This window comes from Branchiostoma belcheri, unplaced genomic scaffold, assembly GCF_001625305.1.
Source record: "Branchiostoma belcheri isolate BF01 breed outbred unplaced genomic scaffold, Haploidv18h27 scaffold28, whole genome shotgun sequence".
Classification (NCBI taxonomy): Eukaryota; Metazoa; Chordata; class Leptocardii; order Amphioxiformes; family Branchiostomatidae; genus Branchiostoma; species Branchiostoma belcheri.
The window spans coordinates 324,864-344,568 of NW_017803887.1; the positions used below are offsets into that span (position 1 = coordinate 324,864).

At 41.2% G+C, this 19,705-nt stretch overlaps 2 protein-coding genes across 2 annotated transcripts in view; both read left to right on the forward strand.

Moving 5' to 3' along the window:
- LOC109472513 (multidrug resistance-associated protein 4-like) overlaps nucleotides 1–15,780 on the forward strand; it is a 20,565-nt gene extending 4,785 nt beyond the window's left edge. Inside the window, exons 6-29 of the mRNA XM_019772294.1 lie at nucleotides 85–174; nucleotides 542–705; nucleotides 1,030–1,155; nucleotides 1,749–1,887; nucleotides 2,268–2,375; nucleotides 3,063–3,194; nucleotides 3,830–3,910; nucleotides 4,345–4,539; nucleotides 5,110–5,204; nucleotides 5,637–5,723; nucleotides 5,975–6,071; nucleotides 6,370–6,546; nucleotides 6,971–7,099; nucleotides 7,638–7,675; nucleotides 8,151–8,395; nucleotides 9,117–9,196; nucleotides 10,013–10,163; nucleotides 10,389–10,619; nucleotides 11,352–11,452; nucleotides 12,052–12,243; nucleotides 12,819–13,064; nucleotides 13,344–13,513; nucleotides 13,889–13,994; nucleotides 14,408–15,780. Coding sequence (XP_019627853.1) covers nucleotides 85–174; nucleotides 542–705; nucleotides 1,030–1,155; nucleotides 1,749–1,887; nucleotides 2,268–2,375; nucleotides 3,063–3,194; nucleotides 3,830–3,910; nucleotides 4,345–4,539; nucleotides 5,110–5,204; nucleotides 5,637–5,723; nucleotides 5,975–6,071; nucleotides 6,370–6,546; nucleotides 6,971–7,099; nucleotides 7,638–7,675; nucleotides 8,151–8,395; nucleotides 9,117–9,196; nucleotides 10,013–10,163; nucleotides 10,389–10,619; nucleotides 11,352–11,452; nucleotides 12,052–12,243; nucleotides 12,819–13,064; nucleotides 13,344–13,513; nucleotides 13,889–13,994; nucleotides 14,408–14,584 — 3,357 coding nt within the window. The 3' untranslated portion in view covers nucleotides 14,585–15,780. The remainder of the gene's footprint in view (nucleotides 1–84; nucleotides 175–541; nucleotides 706–1,029; nucleotides 1,156–1,748; nucleotides 1,888–2,267; nucleotides 2,376–3,062; nucleotides 3,195–3,829; nucleotides 3,911–4,344; nucleotides 4,540–5,109; nucleotides 5,205–5,636; nucleotides 5,724–5,974; nucleotides 6,072–6,369; nucleotides 6,547–6,970; nucleotides 7,100–7,637; nucleotides 7,676–8,150; nucleotides 8,396–9,116; nucleotides 9,197–10,012; nucleotides 10,164–10,388; nucleotides 10,620–11,351; nucleotides 11,453–12,051; nucleotides 12,244–12,818; nucleotides 13,065–13,343; nucleotides 13,514–13,888; nucleotides 13,995–14,407) is intronic.
- Nucleotides 15,781–16,468: 688 nt separating this feature from the next.
- The window catches only part of LOC109472514, a 17,004-nt gene continuing 13,767 nt past the window's right edge, over nucleotides 16,469–19,705 (forward strand). The window contains exons 1-5 of the mRNA XM_019772295.1: nucleotides 16,469–16,715; nucleotides 17,896–17,958; nucleotides 18,360–18,406; nucleotides 18,847–18,949; nucleotides 19,472–19,589. Of these exons, the coding sequence (XP_019627854.1) occupies nucleotides 16,634–16,715; nucleotides 17,896–17,958; nucleotides 18,360–18,406; nucleotides 18,847–18,949; nucleotides 19,472–19,589 (413 nt within the window). The 5' untranslated portion in view covers nucleotides 16,469–16,633. The remainder of the gene's footprint in view (nucleotides 16,716–17,895; nucleotides 17,959–18,359; nucleotides 18,407–18,846; nucleotides 18,950–19,471; nucleotides 19,590–19,705) is intronic.

Below are 19,705 nucleotides of genomic sequence, written 5' to 3' on the forward strand. Positions count from 1 at the left end.
TCCTCTACTTAACCAACCTGATTAAACTATTTTCGGATGAACATTGATTATTGGATTATTGCCCTGGTTCTTGCCCGTTGACAGATTTTGCGATTGAGCACCGGCGGACTCTCCAAGACTTCAACGGGCCAAATCGTCAACATTCTTGACGAAGATGTGGAAGCCTTTGAAGACGTAAGTTGCTGACCATTGTTTAAAGTTAAAACTTTTGGTTCAACACAAAAAGTTCTCACACCTAGAGCTTTCGACCAGTCACTCTGGTCTTCCTCAGTAGACTGACCCAGTGAAGCTTGTCACGTGGCTTCTTTGAAGTGTGACGTCAACACTGAATGACAGGTATCTGGTAGACGATGTCGGCCCCCGTCGCGGTTCAATGAAGGGTGATGGGCCCTGATGTAAATGGCTTCCTTCGTCTACCATTAGCCTATCTAGATGTAAGGTTCCTGAGATATTGGAATTAGTCTGGAATTAAACTGTCTAGAATTAAGGCTGTTAGGAGATTTTCCGCAAATCACCTGATTCCCTTTTCTATCTATTTCAGGGTTTTGACGATTTCCATGAGTTGTGGATTTCTCCCATTATTATTGTGTTCATCTGTTGGTACCTGCTGTACTACATCGGAATTTCCGTCCTGGCCGGACTCGGCTACATCTTCCTGATGTTAGTCCTCGAAGGAGCCATGATGCCACTTCACATCAAATACAGGTCGGTAGAAACAGCACAGTTTTTTAAAACGTTTTTTTGAAGCAGACCAAGGAACCATTTAATTCATATTTCTTATGAAACTTGACAAAACATATATTTTTAGTTCTATATGCTCGCACATCTATATCTGCGTCAAGAAGCGAAAAGAAGTTGAAAATGTAAATAGTAGATCACATTAGTATGTATAGTTTAAGTGTCATTGCTGTATCCTTTTCCTTGTCTATTCATGACCTGTACTTAGCTTGTTAGAGCACAAACGTACAATGAAGGTCTTTCATTCATTCAATTTATTATGACACTTTTATTCTCTCTGATATTTTTCAGCAATTTGGAAAACGTAACGTCAGACGCGCGTGTGGACAAGTTGAATCAGATTATCCAGTCCATGAAAATGATCAAGCTACAAGCATGGGAGAAACCCTTTAGTGACGTCCTCCAGAATCTCAGGAAGTGGGTTGTTTGTTTGTTTGTTTGTTTGTAATATTATTTGTCTGTACTTGCAATTAGCCCTCCCTGCCTTGTCACACTTGTATCGTATTGTTGCAATTTCAATAAATAAATTTACGGCTGTGGTGCTTAGCGGGATACGGCCAGCCGCGACCGCTATCGGCGGTGTTGGTAGCCGGTGGGACCGGTATAGGGTGACCGCGTTGAACAGGTGACCGCTATAGACACGATTCTTAATGCTTAGGTCAATGGGAAAAATTCAAGGGACCGGCAAAAACTGACCGCTATGGCCAAGTAACCGCTAGTCCCTGCAAAGTGGGGTCGTGTGGCTTAGCGCCAGAGTGCTCGACTCGGAATCAAGAGGTCCCGGGTTGGAGTCCTGCCATTCCACCGATCTTGTGCCCTTGGGAAAGGCACTTTACACGACTTTCCTCACTTCGCTCAGGTGAAAATGAGCATAGTATTGTCCCCTGTGTTGGTGGCGACATTAATATACGTTGAAAAAACTTGACTGTGCCATCACCACGTCTTGTGACTAGATGATGGAATATAAAAGAAAATTATAACAACACGATATTATATTTTTCTTTTTCCAGGGCAGAACTGTGGGCGATGCTGAAGGGTGACATCGTGATGGGAGTACTGGAGGTGCTGGAGTGGGTGGGGATGGATCCCGCAACTTTCCTCATCCTGATGACTTATGTTCTCATGGGCAACGTGCTCACAGCAGAGAAGGTTTGTTTGTTTGTTTGTTTGTGTGTTTTTTGTTCATCCGTTAGTTTATCAGGACTCTATTTATCAAATACATTTTGAAATCTAATTGTCTCAGCAATAGCTGCAATCAATCAATTCAAATATACACTAACTAATATTCCACTAAAATATGGCACATACATATTAAATACGATGAAACATTCCTTTACTAGTATATATATATATATATATATATATATATATATATATATATATATATATATATATATATATGGAATTATGTGAAATGAGAGTGTAATTCATCTGACTGTAAAATATTTTTGCTTGTACAGAAAACCATTCATTTCACATTAATTCATTTCACATTAATCAATGCATTCATTCATTCATTCATTCCAAAGGCGTTCATACTGATGATGTTTCTGGAGGAGCTGGAAGATGCCATCGATGACTTCCCAGAAGCCATGGAGAGCATGGCAGATGTCAAAGTTTCAGTCACTCGACTAGAGGTACAGCTTTTATCAATCAATAAACAATTATTATATTATATTAAAACTTTTCCAAGCATTCCTCATTTTTAACTTCACTGCCCCATATACTCCCAACACCGTGTACGCCTCCTCGATAGACTTATACAATTAAACATCCCATTCTTAGATATTAAGAACATAATAAGCATATTGCTTGAGTTCGTCACCACTATGTACATGTATTGTATTTTTGCATGTTGAAATATAAAAAAAAACTTTTCCAAGACAGTATATTTACAAATATAAACGCAACACAAAAAAATCAGCATCTTGATTTTGTTTGATCATATCTCCATAGATATTGTATTAAATTTATCACATAACCTATCATTAGATAGCCTGGTTTTTGTACTTCAAAATGGTGGCTGCTTCGCTATGGTGACTTTTGTGAGTATACTCTAGGGTCATGAAAGAAAAGTACCACAATTTCCCTTGTCCAGTGCTTTTGCAAGAATTATGCACATACATGTATATAACGTAAAACTTTATATTTCTTCGTTGAGTCCTTCTTTCTCATGACTATATGATTAGGTCTTCGTGCAACAATGTCCACAATGAATTAATTTCGTTGGTGGTCCATCGGTTGTGATGTAACCAAGCAATTTGTAGCTAATTACATATTAAGGACGTGCTGTTGAAAATCTAATTCGGTCTTTTGTTTTGTAGACTTTTCTTTTACTAGAAGAACACCCAGAGTCTGCCATTGATGCTGCTCCCAAAGGTCCGGACGAAAGTCCGTCAGGCGACGTGCTTCCGAAAGGAGTGTCTGTGGACATCAGTAATGCAAAATGGAAGAAGGTTAGTGACGACATCTTAAAATCTGAGATATGAAATCTTAAGATGACCTCTCGACCCAGCCTGATCCATCGATTTTGATGCTCGGTTGTGTATATATATGTTACTTTTGGTTATTTTGTTTACTGTTGTTGGTGTTTATGTATCTGTACAGGGCACGCCTGTAAAGCAGTATATTGTACTGAGTGCGTCTACCCTGTAGAAAGAAGACAGAAATAAATAAATAAATAAATGAATAAAGATCTGATGCCTTTTACAGGAAGTCTTTCTTCCGAAAGACTTACAATTCACTATGCATCTAGGTATTATTTGTATGTCTCTAGAGTTTTGCATTATTTTAATGAACTGTGTTTTATGTTTTTTTTTACCTGAAATAAAGAATGAAATGAAAATGTACGAAATTAGGAACTGCTGAAATTTGGACACCTGTAAATTACAGTTTCATCAATGTTGAAATCAATATATCATTTCGTCCTGAAATTACAATAGAAATGTATGTGTTAATTTAAAAATACATGTTGTATGCACTGTATTATATGTAAAAGGTATAGCCAGTGGAAAAAGGACGTAGTTCTTAATAAGCCTAACTCAAACTCATGTCTCCATCCACGGAAAATTACTTTGTACACTATCTTCAGACAACAACGCTGTCCAATGTCAAGTTCGACGTTAACGAAGGTGAACTGATTGCTGTCATTGGGCCGTCGGGCGCTGGGAAGGTGAGTTGTGTATTTTTATGTTTACCGAAGGAAAGCATATTGTTTTTGCTCAGTTTCTTCCTCTTCTTCTTCTTCTCCAAACAGTGGTCGTTGAAAATTTGATCTCTCTGCAGTCTGCACTGTTGTGTGAATAAATTTAAACATTTTACTATAATTATTACCATCACAGATGAATTTTCATTATATGTTTGGAGTTAAAACTTTTGGTCCAACACAAAAAATATCTATATCTCTCAACTAGAGCTTTTGACCAGTCACTCTGGTCTTCCTCAGTAGACTGACCCAGTGAAGCTTGTCACGTGGCTTCTTTGAAGTGTGACGTGAAGTGTGAGAGATATTTTTTTATGATGGACCAGAAGTTTTAACTCTAAACATGTAACTAATAACATAGATGAACTTTCATGAAAGTTTCATCATAATTTCCAATATTTCAGACCGCTTTATTGTGCACGCTTCTGCGGGAACTTGTGCGGGTGGAGGGTAAGGTGGAGGTGCGGGGAACGGTGGCCTTCACCGCCCAGGAGCCGTGGGTCTACCCCGACACCGTCAGAAACAACATCGTGGACTTCGGGAAACCATTTGACCAAGAAAAGTATGAAAGAGCACTCAGCATCAGCGACCTGAAAACGGTACGTGATAGTCAAAGTGAAAAAAAAATTCGTAACAGGTACAATGTATAGCAAGCTCTTCAGAGTTACTGCATACCTAGCTGATGTTTACTATTGGTATGTAATTATGTTTACCGGAGGAAAACATTGTTTTTGCTCAGTTTCTTCTTCTTCTTCCGTTACAAACACCTAAAAAAATCGATATTTGCGTAATTAGAGCCTGAAAGAAAATGAAATTCAGTATGCTGGTAGGTTGGTAAATAAGACACTGAACTTTGGTCATTTTGGTCAACATAGATGTAAAAAAATGATTTTATTGGCGAAAAAATGGGTGAAAAAAGTTGCATTTAAGCCAAAAATCGAACTTAAGAACCCGTTTCGAATCTTAGAACAACGTTCGAATTCGAAGTTCGACGACCGCGGGTCAATGACCCCAGCGCTACGGAACACCCGGGCTTTTATTAAAAATAGAATGTATGGGCATAAATGGTAGGCAAGACCATCCAGAGGTAAACATATTGCATTTGCTTGCAAATGTTACCTTTCTAGTTTAATGTGTGTTAATAAATCAGTTCATCTAATTTCTTTCAGGATTTGAAGGGAATGCCTTACGGAGATCGGACGTTTGTCGGGGACATGGGAGGCAATCTGAGTGGGGGTCAGAGGGCTCGACTCGGTCTCGCAAGGTAAAATATCTCCTTCATTCATTTAATGAGATACCTTGGCAACAGTTACACAAGCAAATAGATAGATTTTGAAAGCGGTTGCAGGTAGGATCCACTACCTTTGATCATGGACGTTTAGTCAGTACCTTTTTAGTCAAAAAGATAAAAGATAGTGGGTGCTAAGTTAAACTTCTGACCGTTGTTTTTTTTCAACTATATCCAGTTGCCTGAGTAGGATACCACTCAGAAAATCAAGGACTAATCTTGGGGCTTGTTTCTGTAGTTTTAAATACCCAAAGTATGGAATACTGATTCAAATGTGCTAATGTGGGACAGCATTTGCCATATGTCAACATCATACAGATTGCCTTATTCAGAATATTACCAGTTTTGCCCCCCTGGAATTGCATTGGATGCAGTAGTACCTTTAAATGATAAATCCTTGTTTTTCAGAGCCGTGTATGTTGACGCCGACATTTACCTTCTGGACGACCCTCTCAGTGCTGTGGACGCCGCCGTGGGGAGAAAAGTCTTCAACAAGTAATTATATCGTTATTTTGTTCTTTATTTTTTCACGTTTCTTACTTGCAATTATTCATCCGGTAATAATTTGCAATTAACTTTAATTACGATCTGGTTTTGAACCTTTCTTTAACCTTGAAATCGCACAAAAGATACAGAAGCGGGTGTGCTAGGCCGAAGAGCGGTTATACCGGCTATACAGATACAGGTACAGATAATGTATACATGGGTCATATATATATATATATATATACATCTATCATTGTCAGGTGTATCCTGGGCGCTCTTGGAAGTAAGACCCGCATCCTGGTGACACATCAGCTACAGTTCGTGAAGCAAGCTGACAAGGTTCTGGTCCTGGACGAGGTAAGCATTTTTAATATTTTGGTAAAGAAACAATCGTGTAGGTCGGATATACGGATTTTCTTCTTACACAACCTGTAGCGTTTCTGACCGAACTCGCAACCAAGAGGTCCCGAGTTCGAGTCCTTGTGCCCTTGGAAAAGGCACTTTACACGACTTTTCTCACTTAACACAAGTGAAAATGAGTATTGTCTGCCCTGTATTTCTTTCTATGTGTGGGACACAACACCAGCAACAGCTCCCCTTGTCCCTTGTGTATTATATTGTTACAATTTCAATTAATCAATCGAATCAATCACAGGGCGACCAGGTTGCTTTTGGAACGTACGAGGAAGTTGTGGCGTCTGGAGCTGACTTCACGGAACTCTTGTCTCGCGATGACGACTATCCTTCGACGGATGAAGAGCAGAAAGGCTCAGTAGAGAGCTTCTACGGCAGCCGGACCAGTGTGGCGGGAGACGACCCTGAAATGAGCAAGGTAGTAGTAGTAGTAGTAGTAGTAGTAGTAGTAGTAGTAGTAGCAGCAGCAGCAGCAATAGTAGCAGTAGCAGTAGCAGCAGCAGTAGTAACAGTAGCAGCAGCAGTAGTAGCAGTAGCATTAGCATTAGCAGTAGTAGTAGTAGTAGTAGTAGCAGCAGCAGCAATAGTAGCAGTAGCAGTAGCAGCAGCAGTAGTAACAGTAGCAGCAGCAGTAGTAGCAGTAGCAGTAGCAGTAGCAGTAGTAGTAGTAGTAGTAGTAGTAGTAGTAGTAGTAGTAGTAGTAGTAGTAGACTGGTTTATTAGAACTTAAGTTGTTACATGAATGCCTCCTGGCAACCGTAACGGGCTGAATTGTGAGGATGAATTAAGCGACTTAGCTGTTTCAAATCAATTTTTTTTCTTTCTTTCCGAATCGTCCACAGGCTACAAACTTTGTGGAGGAAGAGAGAGTGACGGGAAGCGTGAGCTGGCGGGTGTACCTCAAGTACATCACAGCTGGACCTCCGCGCTGGTTCTTGTTCGTGCTGGTTCCCGTTCTCATTGCTTTTGAGGTAGGACTTTTCGGTAAATAAAGACTGCGTACATTGTGTCATGAAAGTCCATTTGCGTTGGTATATAGTAGAGGGGATTCATTCTTCAAGCTAACCGACATCTTGCACACGCAGTCGTCCCTCAGTAAGACGCCTGGAGCCGCATAGTTCCCGTTTAGAACTTTTATTCAGCCTGTCACACGACCGGTTTCGCCTGTGTGGCTTCTTCAAGTGTACAGAGGCTAATGACACAAGTGCATGAAGTTCTCACTTATATACCTTTCCAGTGCATAGTGCCCTCAGGTCAGTTACATGGCGTTCAGATCGCCCTGACCTGTTACATAGTTCCATTTGCGTTGGTAGTTACATATGTTTGAAGTTAAAACTTTGGTTCCAACACAAAGAATGTCACACATAAAGGACCTAGGTAGCCCCGGAACACTAGGCGACCAAGGTCGGCTGAAGTTTGGGAGCAGCTTTTGCTAAACGTTTGTCCATATATTTTGTAAGCATGTGGGTCAATGGAAGTCTTAACTGTAATCTTCCAATGCTATTTCAGGCTCTTGACGTGCTGGGAGATTGGTGGGTCGCTCACTGGTGAGTAACTCAGGCCTTTTTTATTATATCCACTATATGTCTGTACTGCTTGATTTAGGCAGCTATAATTCTTTTACAATGTTTGTCAGATACCGTACACAATCCTTGCAATGGGGTGCAGTGGGGTCGTGTGGCGTAGCGGCAGAGTGCTCGACTCGGAACCAAGAGGTCCCGGGTTCGAGTCCTGACACCGATCTTGTGCCCTTGGGAAAGGCACTTTACACGACTTAACTCATGTGAAAAATGAGTATTGTCCTGTCCTGTATTTGTACCCTGTGTTGGTGACGGCATGAAATAATTTGATATAACCTGAGTGTGTCGTCACCATGTTTGGTCATAAATGGTTGGAATATTTAAAAAAATTATTGTAATCAGAGCATGTTTTGGCTGATATCCCCACAGTTTTTTCCCATTTGTATCAAATAGTCCCACAGTTTTTAAAAGGTCTTTCATCCATTGTCTATTCCTTCCACAGGGTGGACACCCTCGTTAAGGTGAACAAAACCATGCCGAACGGACAACCCCGGATTCTCCCAGATCCCGTCTCCATCTATCACCTGAAAGTGTACGCGATCCTCGAGGGTGTCGGCATCTTGCTGTCCATCGCAGCTGCCGTGATGCTCATCTACGCCACCTACATAGCTTCAGTCAACATCCACAACATGATGTTCAACGCCATCGTCAGGGTGCCCATCAGCTTCTTTGACAAGAACCCCAGTGGTAAGTTTAAATCATACTTCTAGTTTATCGATACAAAAAAGTAGATTTGAATACATATTATCACTTGTGAAGTTGTGAAACCCCCTGCATGCTATACATACGGATATATATTTAAGACTGTATAGATATTAGAAACTAGTCTCCATCAGCCTCATTTGCAGGCTGAAAAGATGGTAGGCATCGGCCTAAAAAGGGGACTGATTTTATTGGCCATAGGAGTTCGCCTGGCAGGCAAATGCGCCCTCTCTGGCCGGCCTCTGGCCAATTCAATCCCCTTTTAGGCCGATTTCTACTATTTATTCAGCCAGCAAATGAGTCTGGTGGAGACCACTGGAGTACGGCTTCCTTGAAGTTGTCAGGTTGGAAGGCATGACATGTAGCATACGGTTTACGGCGGATCAAACTAACGTTGTTCTTGTTTAAAGTTAAAACTTTTGATCCAACACAAAAAATTCTCTCACCTGGAGCTTTCTACCAGTCACTCTGGTCTTCCTCAGTAGACTGACCCAGTGAAGCTTGTCACGTGGCTTCTTTGAAATGTGACGTCAACACTGGGTCAAAGAAGTGTCAAAGGTATCTGGTAGACGATGTGACTGGTCGAAAGCTCTAGGTGAGCGAATTTTTTGTGTTGGACCAAAAGTTTTAACTTTAAACATGCAACTACCAAGTTACACAAATGAACTTTCATGATAGTAACGTTGTTCTTACCTGCACTATTTAGGACGGATTCTGAACCGGTTTTCGGACGACTTGGAAGCGGTGGAAGATGACATCCCCGAGGAGATCATGGACGGCACCGAGGTTCGTGTCGTTTATTCAAGGCCCTAGTAGAAAGGATTTGCAGCTCAACTTACTCAAGATCACCAGTGGCTGTGCATTCAGTACGCATCGCTTCTAGCCTAGAAACCATCCTCCATAGTTAGCCTAGTAACCATCCTCCATAGTTACCGCCGGATCTCTCTTTTCGCCACTGGCCAACACGGCCTGCGACAAAACAGTGCCACGGAGGATGGTTCCTAGGCTAGAAGCGATCAGACAGTATAATAAGTGTGCACGTCACTATTCATTAACTCAAAGACTAATGACATGCAAAGTACTTCAATAGACTACCAGCTGAAGTAAGGCAGATTCAAACCTTAAAACACTTCAAGGCAGCTTTAAAGACGACCTCTGACCTCCAATCATTTTGAACGGAAATCGATTTACGTTGATTATGATTTGAAGTTATGTTTTCTTGTAAATTTCCTCAGTTCATGTTAAACTTCGTATTATTCATTTATTTATGTATAACTTCCAGTTATATTGATTTCATTTACATCTTTTGTTATGTACTTTGTATAATTTATTATTCTTTTACTTATTGTACCCCCCTGGGCCTCCTTGGAAATCAGCTTTGGCTGAAGGAGCTACCCAGGTGTCTTTGAAGATTAAATAAATAAATGAATAAATAAATGCTAAAAACACACCACCCTTACCGACAATACCCTTCCGCGGAAGGATATCTTACAGCCATATTTCAGGAGGGAATATTCTTGAAATAAAAAACAGCTTAGCGTTTGATTCGATCATCGTGCACAAATAGTGAAAAAATAGTGATGCCTCTTTTTGTTCTTCTAGGCTCTCCTGGGGCTCATCGGTTCGGTCGTGATGATTTGCATCGGCAACCCTTGGGCCATCCTGCCGACCATCCCGCTCGCTGTTTTCTTCATTGCCATGTACATCTACTACATAGACACGGAGCGGCACCTGGGCAGACTCGCAGCAACAAGTAAGGATGTTAACAATTCTTGACAAACTTTATTCAGGTAAAGAAAAACATACAAAACAAAAACTTAAACAAGAATATACATTGTCAAATAAATACATGGTCGATCGGTTCAATATGGCCAACTGCCGCCGCGCCGCGTGCCTGCGAAGCCGGTGTGTTACGTCTTGAATCAGTCAAAAAGGTTTGGAGAAAAAGCATTTTTTTTTACTTTCATCGCCTGTCCAGCCTCCAGCCCCATCTATACGCACGTGTCCGCCATCTCGAACGGACTGTGGACGATTAGGGCTCTGTCTGCGCAAGAGAGCTTCAAGAGGCGGTTCAGGCGTATTGTGGATAGGCACAACGAGGTTGAATTCGTGGACTTGGCGAGTGAGTCCTGGTACGAGGTCCGAGTAGAGCTACTGGACGCCGTCTTCGTCACCTGCGTCACTTTCTTATGTATATTCTCGTCACAAAGTAAGTCCATTGTTAATCTATCATGAAAGTTCATCTGTGTTGGTAGTTACATGTTTAAAGTTATAAAACTTTTGGTCCAGCACAAAAAATTCTCTCACCTAGAGCTTTCGACCAGTCACTCTGGTCTTCCTCAGTAGACTGACCCAGTGAGGCTTGTCACGTGGCTTCTTTGAAGTGTGACGTCAACACTGGGTCAGAGGTATCTGGTAGACGATGTCGGCCCCCGTCGCGGTCCATCGTTAATCTAAACCACTTTTATCATTTTTATCATAAAAGTTCATCTGTGTTGGTAGTCATAGTAAAATGTTGAACTTTATTCCAACACACAGGTTAAAATTTTCAGCGACCACTGTCGCCTTCATCAGGATAATCAATCTCGCGAGTCTGTAACCGTAACTCTCGCGAGATTTTGTTTTGAAGTGTCATTCATAAAATTTACTTTCTGTGGCCAAGTGCATTCAACATCAGTGATGCTTTTGAACTCATGCTGTTTGTTATTATATTATATATTGGAAAAGATGGGACATTACGTCTTCCATAGCTTACAAAGGAGAAGACAAATACTTCAGACATAGTTTTAGACATAGCTATAGCTTAATACTATTACCTTTTATTACGTAGATTTTGAAGTTATTTTGTACTTTGTGTAAATGTTCTTCATCCTTTGTTCTCTGCAATTAGCCTTCGGGCATGAATTTGCAATAAACTTATCGTTATTCCCCACCCGCCCAGATCTCGGTGCCGGACTTGTGGGTCTTGTTCTGACCTACACTCTGGACATGTCCGAAACCGTCGAGGATATTATTGAGTCCTTGACAGAAATGGAGAGTGTGGTGAGTACATTTGGATTTGAAACTTTCATGTTTTCTGTCTTATCCTTTTCTCGAAGCTACAGACTCGTTGTAGTGCTGAATGATATAGCTTGAGTATGTCGTCACCATGTCTAGTCACGAAATGTTGGGTTTGGTTTTCCTTTGATGCCCACGATCATGATAATGATCATTCTGGCATACTCATTTTCACCTGAGTGAAGTGAGGAAAGTGCCTTTCCCAAGGGCACAAGGTTGGTGACGTGGCAGGATTCAAGCCCGGGACCTCTTGGTTCTGAGCCAAATTCTCTGTCGTTACGCCACAGAACTCCACTACGCCACAGAACCCCACAATGTTGGAATATATTAAAAGAATTGTTTGTTTAAAGTTAAAACTCTTGGTCCAACACAAAAAATTCTCTCACCTAGAGCTTTCGACCAGTCACTCTGGTCCTCCTCAGTAGACTGACCCAGTGAAGCTTGTCACGTGGCTTCTTTGAAGTGTGACGTCAACACTGGGTCTCTGGTATCTGATAGACGATGTCGGCCCCCGTCGCGGTTCAACACCATACCAACACAGATGATGAACTTTCATGATAGTAAAAGAATTCTTGTATGTTTAGATGATCCACGCTGAAAGGGCTTTCGAGTATGCGGAGCTGACGCCGGAAGCGCCTTGGGAGACGGACGACAAGCCGCCGCCGGACTGGCCGGCGTACGGCGCCATCGACTTGCGCGGAGTCAGCCTCTCTTACGACAAGGACGGACCTGCCGCGCTGAAGAACATCAACCTCAGCATACACGGGGGAGAGAAGGTGAGCTTTCTGCATTAAAATACCTCGTGCTTCCCTCCACAAGATGTTAACACGGTAAAACACCACACACTGTTAGAAAGGGAGCAGGCACGGTATTGTCGAAGGACCTGCCGTGCTGAAGAACATCAACCTGAGCATACACGGGGGAGAGGAGGTGAGCTTTCTGCATTAAACTACCTCGTACTTCCCTGCCCATACAGCGTAAAACAGCACGGTCAGTATGAAAGGCTACTGACAGTCGTGAAGAGAAGGAAACTTACATGTAATGAGATCACATGGACTGTCAGAAATGATCCTTCAAGGAACAGTAAAGGGAGCAAGAAAAAGGGGAAGGCAAGAGGGAAAGTGGGCTGACAACTTTCACGAATGGACAGGGAAAAACTTTGCGGAAATCCTAACCCTAACGCACAGCCGAGAGGGATGGAGGCAGATTGTCAGACACTCCACTATGCAGTGCCCCCACGGCCCTGGCCTGGGTTAAGGGACCAACACTGTGTCAAATGTATCTGGTAGACACAATAGTGATGGGCTCTACAGGAAAACATAATTCTAACAGAGCATATCTTCATTTCCAGGTGGGTATCGTGGGCCGTACCGGCGCGGGTAAAAGTTCTCTGATGATGGCGCTGATGAGGCTTGTAGAACCGACAGGCAGTATCCGGATAGACGGGGTGGACATCGCCAAACTCGGGCTGCACGATCTCAGGAAGAGGATCTCCATCATTCAGCAAGATCCCGTCGTCATCCAGGACTCCATCAGGAAAAATCTGGATCCCATGGAGATACACTCAGATCACGCCTTATGGACAGCACTAGATGAGGTAAGATTGGTTAACGTCTGTCACCCTGGTAACTGGTGTTGGGTTACATAATGTTGCAATCTTATAGCAGGAGGGATTTAGACTCCTGTCTGACCATATATATGAATGTATTTGAGTAATTTGTATATAGTAGAGGGGATTCAATCCTCAAGCTAACCGACATGCATCTTGCACACGCAGTCGTACCTCAGTAAGACACCTGGAGCCGCATAGTTCCTGTTTAAAACTTTTATTCAGCCTGTATTTCAGTAATTTATTATTCTTTCTTTGTGTACGTAGGTTCATCTTGCGGCAGATATACGGAGGCTTAAGAAAGGGCTGGACACGTTTATGGGGAAGAGCGGGAAGCTGAGCGTTGGGCAGAAACAGCTGCTGTGCCTGGCGCGGACTGTGCTGTCCTACAACCGCATCCTGCTGTTCGACGAGGCCACAGCCAACATCGATCTCAGGTACGCTGCAGTTCTCATTGTTATTATGGCTTCACCATGTATTATGGCTTCACCATATATACCACTATGTGGTGAAGTCATATTGTTTTTCCTCGTGTTTCTTCTCCTCCTTCTTCTTCTTCTTCTTCTCCTTTCATTTCTTTAAATTGATTCAACTCCTTCATTTTTGGGCCAAATAACATGTTTCTACTGCATGCTCTTACAGTGGTTCCGACAAAGGCCCTGGGAGTTCTGGCAAAGAGTGCCGCTCCAGGGATGTCGAATTCGGAAGATTCGAGGACGAATCTTGAAAAGAATCTTGAAAAGAAAAGGGACCCACTGTTGTAAAATAATAACACAATGTGTAAAATAACTTCTGGCCTGGTTGTTTTGCAGAGCGGACCGACTGATCCAGACGACTATCCGGGAACGCTTCAAACACTGCACCGTGCTGACCATCGCGCACAGACTCCACACCGTCATGGACTCCGACAGAATATTGGTATGTATGCAAACACAAACAAGCAAATCATGGAATTTATCTGCGCATCTGTTGGTTGTAATCATAATACAATGCGAAAACTCACATCCACACTGCATCCACACTATTAAAAAGATTGAATACGAGATCAAGTTGCTACTCTGTGCTTTTTTTTCATATGCTGACATGTTGGTATCCTTTCGGCGACATTATTATGTTTACCAAAGGAAGACATATTGTTTTAGTCCGTTTCTTCCTCTTCTTCTTCTCCAGTGACATATGACCTGCCCAATGACCTGATTTGTTGACGTCTGTCACCATGGTAACTGGTGTTGGAAAACATAATGTTGCAATCTTATAGTAGGAGGGATTTAGACTCCTGTCTGACCATATATATGAATGTAATGGAATTAATCATTTACTTTCATTTCCAGGTGATTGAGGACGGTCGCGTGGCAGAGTTTGACGAGCCGCACCTCCTACTGACGGAGCGTCCGGACGGCGCCCTCGCCAGGCTGGTGTCGGAAACCGGGGAGGCCATGGAACGGGACCTGCGAGAGGCCGCGCACCAGAGCTATCTACAGAAACACGAACAGAAGAAGTCACAGTAGCGGCCCAACAAGCTAACCGTCCAGATCAACGAATCGCGTGATAGATATAGATAGCGATAGATAGATAGATAGAGCTATCTGTTGCTGTTAGCCTGTCCGGGGGGATACTGTACTTTCAGGGTACTAGCAACAGATGGAATTTCATGGTGCTTATCAAAAATGTTATAAAATGTTATAAAAATAGACCTCTGTATATGAGTCCATGGCATAAAGGAAACTACGTATACTCGTGCAAAGATTCATTTTTCGACAGTTAAAAATTGCCGTTGTGGCATGAACAAGAAAGGTGTAATAAGTACTCCAAGGTGGCGCATGGTTGCCTTTAAAAATTATGAATTTATTTGCATATTCTCTGTACGATTTGTAATACTGGTTAGCGTAATATTGGTAGCGTCAGCCCTTAAGTTTACCCTACGGTTAGCTAATATGACAGTGTCCTACTTAAAACAGTGCACTTTGGAGGAAAAATAGTTGAAGTGCTTGGCCGTATAGTTATAATGTTTGGGAGCGTACAGAAGGCAATGGGTTTTATCGAAGTAGAATAGAATAGAATGTTTTCGTGGGCAGGTGCTAAAATTTTACAGTGTGTCCGCGAAGCTTAATTAGGCAGTTTGTCGGAGAGTGTTGAGCGTTAGATGTTGTAGATAGAGCAAATGCGCAAATAGTTAACGACTGTATGAAAAAAAGCTTTAATTTCCAACACTAACTACAATGAATTGTGACGTACCCAAAATTTTAGCCCAATTCATTGTAGTAAGTGTAAGCTTAGTCTTTATTTCATAATATTTCATTGTAGTAAGATAAAGCTTCGTTTTTTATTTCATAATGACTTTGGCAAGCAGCAGGGCTATGATGTAAGCATCGATAGAAAAGTCTGTATTTTAATTTACAGATGCCAACGTGAAGCCGTCCAAAAAGGTTGGAAAACGGGAGGGGGTGTTGCTGAAGTATTGGAATCTACTTAAATATGTATATTTTTTATGTACAGTATAAAGGTAAATTTTTTGTATTACTAACTATATTTTAGATAAATGCATGTAAGTCAACAACCTGAAATAAAAGCAATATCGTACGTACGGTGGATAAATTTCGTGCAGTACTGTGTACAACTGCTGCGCAATAAAGTTCATTCATTGTACACGCACATACATATCTGCGAACTTCTATCTCAAATGGGTTGCTAGAAGTAGTATAAATTTGCCAATTATACAGAATAATGTGTGAGAGGAGTAGAAATGGGTTGACTGTTATTTTCTTTAAAATAGAAACATATATTTGCTGGACCCTAATGACGTAATGTGTGTGCTATTGAAATGGGGAATCAAGTATACATTTTTTTGCAACCGAAGGTAGCCTTATGTAGGCCCTAGCGAGATACGTATGAACTGCATATTTTGGTCACTATGCTGACGCAGTAGTGCGAAGGCAATGCATTGGATCACTCCAAGCCTACAGCCAAATCCCAGTGCACCTTATCAGCCAAGGCCTGGTCACAGGACCACGTTCACTTCCTTCCAAGAACCCATGTGGAAGTCATCGTACCACAACACTATAGGCTATACTTAAGACTTCTAAGAATTGGACTTAAAGCTAAATCACATTGCTTGCTATTGTTCTATTTTTGGATCGAATGCTTGGTGAAATGCAGTAATCACACTTACAAATGATTTTTTTGTTTATGATAAACAACGAAGTAAACAATGAAGAAAAAAACATACACAAGATACAGAACAAAAGCTGCACAGTTACACAGCGCTTGGCAATACTTGGTTACTTGCCTAAATAAATAAACAAGGAAAACAACAATTCAAGCTGATCTAAAGATACATATCTAGAAATAGAGGATGAATCTACACCCCCACATCACAATGGTTCAGTCTGTTATCGAGTTAAAACCAATCCAGACCAGTTCAAATAAACATCGAGGGCATCAAATCCGTTATCATCGCGTTTGAAGACAACATTTAACTCTGCTCTCGCTTACAGCAAGCTGCATATAACTTGTAAGTCATCAGAGAACATACGTACATCTCCCTGGTACGTACCAAGATGGGAAAATGGCCCGTGATTGTGGCAGCGATTTTGCTAGCTGTAAGCACGACTGTTACAGGGAAGCCGTTCTCCTTACTCGGTAAGTGTAAAAGGTCGTCAATTATCACTTGTGATAAAGAGTTGTACACAATAGTCTGTGCTGGGAAATGTTGAGATTTGGCAGAAGCTGGAGTAAATTCTGATAGAGAACGAACGTCATTTTGAAACAGTGCACAACAAAGGGATCTGTGGGACCGGGAAGTAAAAATCAAACACTCAAGACTTACTTGCCTCGTCCTTTGCACACACAAAATCTGTTGTATCGTATGTTTTTCTTCTCGTGTCCTCCTTTATTAGTCCTATATTTGTTTGTAAATGTGCGGTCCCCTGTTACTTCTAGTTATATGCACACTAATATTAAGTAACCCCTACATAATGGGCTCAGCAGTATATCAAATTGAATGATGATGAACATGTGGTCATATCATTTCCTCATTCTGTTGCCAAACTTTGATTAAGAACAGGCTGACATGCCTATAGCTCATCGGTCAATGACCGATGTCTCAATGGAGTACGTTTAAAATGTTAAGTGATCAGTTAACCATTGATAGTTACTGTTGCAAAGTTATTTTGCAGTTACTAGCTTCGCACGTGTCTATCTGTGACTAGTGTGTGCTTCAGGCCACAACATTTCTCAATGGAGAGGCTGACTAAAACATGCAAAGACTAGAACAGTAGAAGAACGTTTGCACCGGAAACGTGCAAAACACATCGTTGAACCTTTGGACTCGCCGTAATCTACTAGTTGTTTGTTTCACCTTTTAAGACCTTTGGCCAACAACGTAGATAATAGATAGGGCTTGTTTTTTTTTTGCATCCAGTAATCGGCCTTGGTCGATAACTGTCGATAAACATACCAACAGTTGAAGTAATGCTATACGTTAACTTAATGTATCAATAACTAGCATGCAAAGCCAGTGAATAACATGTATACAAGTGGCGCATGCACTATGTCATACTGAAATTCAGTCTATCAATCCACAGTATTCCACCCCCCCCCCTCCCCATTGATAGACAACAATAGCGTGGGTCGTGAATTGGATCTTCTCTGGTCGGCTACCTCCCCTGGTATATCCCTTTATTTCGGCCAATTTCTACTATTTTTCCAGCGATCCGCGGTGCCTGGTAGAGGCTAAGACAACAATAGGACACTGACTAAAGAGAATCAAAAGCGTGTGGTTTAAATGACGAAGTTTTGTGTTATGTTACCGTTTCTACAGAAGATGTGCTTCGCTTACCTGAAAGGGAAAATGCAATGTCGGACATATTCGCCGCAAATGAGGGTGGGTTACCTTCAATTACATGTATTTGTATTAATCGTATTTGCCAACCCATATGTGAAAGCTAATTTCAATACTATCTAATAGTAGTAGAAGAAGTAGTAGTAGTAGTAGTAGTAGTAGTAGTAGTAGTAGTAGTAGTAGTAGTAGTAGTAGTAGTAGTAGTAGTAGTAGTAGTAGTAGTAGTAGTAGTAGTAGTGGTAGTAGTAGTAGAAGTAGTAGTAGTAGTAGTGGTAGTAGTAGTAGTAGAAGTAGTAGTAGTAGTAGGTTTGGGTATACTCTAGTCGAATGTTCAACGTTTCTAAGTTTTAATAGGCCCCATACAGAGGCTCAAAATTATTTTGTACCATCCTTGTATACATAAATAATGTAAGTACATCACTAGACGTGTTTTTAAAACGCAGGAGCTATGGAAAGGCTGAATCTGGTAGAAGGAGACATACGGATGCCGGTAAGTAATATTACGATATACAGCAAAAGTGGTCGGTTATTCTAATAATAACCAACCACTTTATGGTTACGGCCTGATAACCAATTGGAAATGGAGCCTTCTGATTGGTCGGCGTCTTCCGGCTATATGAAAATGAATGAATGAATGAATGAATGAATGAGTGAGTGAGTGAGTGTGTGAGTGAGTGAATGAGTGAATGAGTGAATGAATGAACGAATGAACGAATGAATGAATGGTACATGTTTTATATAGCTCTGTCTAAAAGTGTAAGTACATGCCTGTATGTATTTTATTTCAAAGGGCTCTCCTGGGCAGAGGAATAAAGAATAGAAATGAATGAATGAATGAAAATGAATGAATGAAAATGAATGAATGAATGAATGAATGGAATGAATGAATGAATGAATGAATGAATGAATGATACTATCTATCGCCTACAGGAGGATGAGGGACCCCACCGCCTTCACAAGAGGAACGCGGTGCCGTATAAAGACAACACATGGACCAACAAAGTCGTCCCGATCTCTGTCAGCCCCGATCTGCGTACGGTGAAATCTTTTCTCTTCTATGTGTTTCATTTTTTCATTTTTAAAAAGAGAGAAGAAACAATGGTTATAAGTAGATAAACAATAGTACACCATGTTATCTTAATAGATAGAATTTTAATATTTAGCGTTAGAATGTAGTATTGTTAGTGTTGAACTGTTCTGTACTCATGTCTATTGAGTTTATTGAGTTAAAACTCTTCTTTAGCTGCCCACCCGAGGGTGACAGCTATTCTTCCAGGAGAGAGTATACACATAAACGTAACAATACATCAATATGTACATATATACATCAACATACACAATACATACAAATATACAATACAAATGTCTTACATACACATGGTCACATGTTTATTTAGTCCACCTGAACAGGAATATGAAATAAGTATTAATAACATATCTATAACCTTTGGCTTGTACACCATGTTCTGAATATGCTATGTTAATAATTTTTGCGTTAAAGATATCTCTCGTGTTTTTTTTTCATCGCTGAAAAAATTCTGTCTTTAACTGTCAGCTCCTGCAGCACATATTGCTGTTCAAGAGGCGATTGACGAGTACCACAAGAAAACCTGCATCCGGTTCAAACAGCGCACCAACGAGCAGGAGTACATACAGGTGTTCAAGGGCGAGGGGTAAGTAGAGTTCCGCCATCTCATACCTTCACCAAATAATGAGTAAAGAGACTCTCACAGATTTTTCAAATGCACAATGTAATATTACTGCCTGCATATCCTACTCCTATCCATAT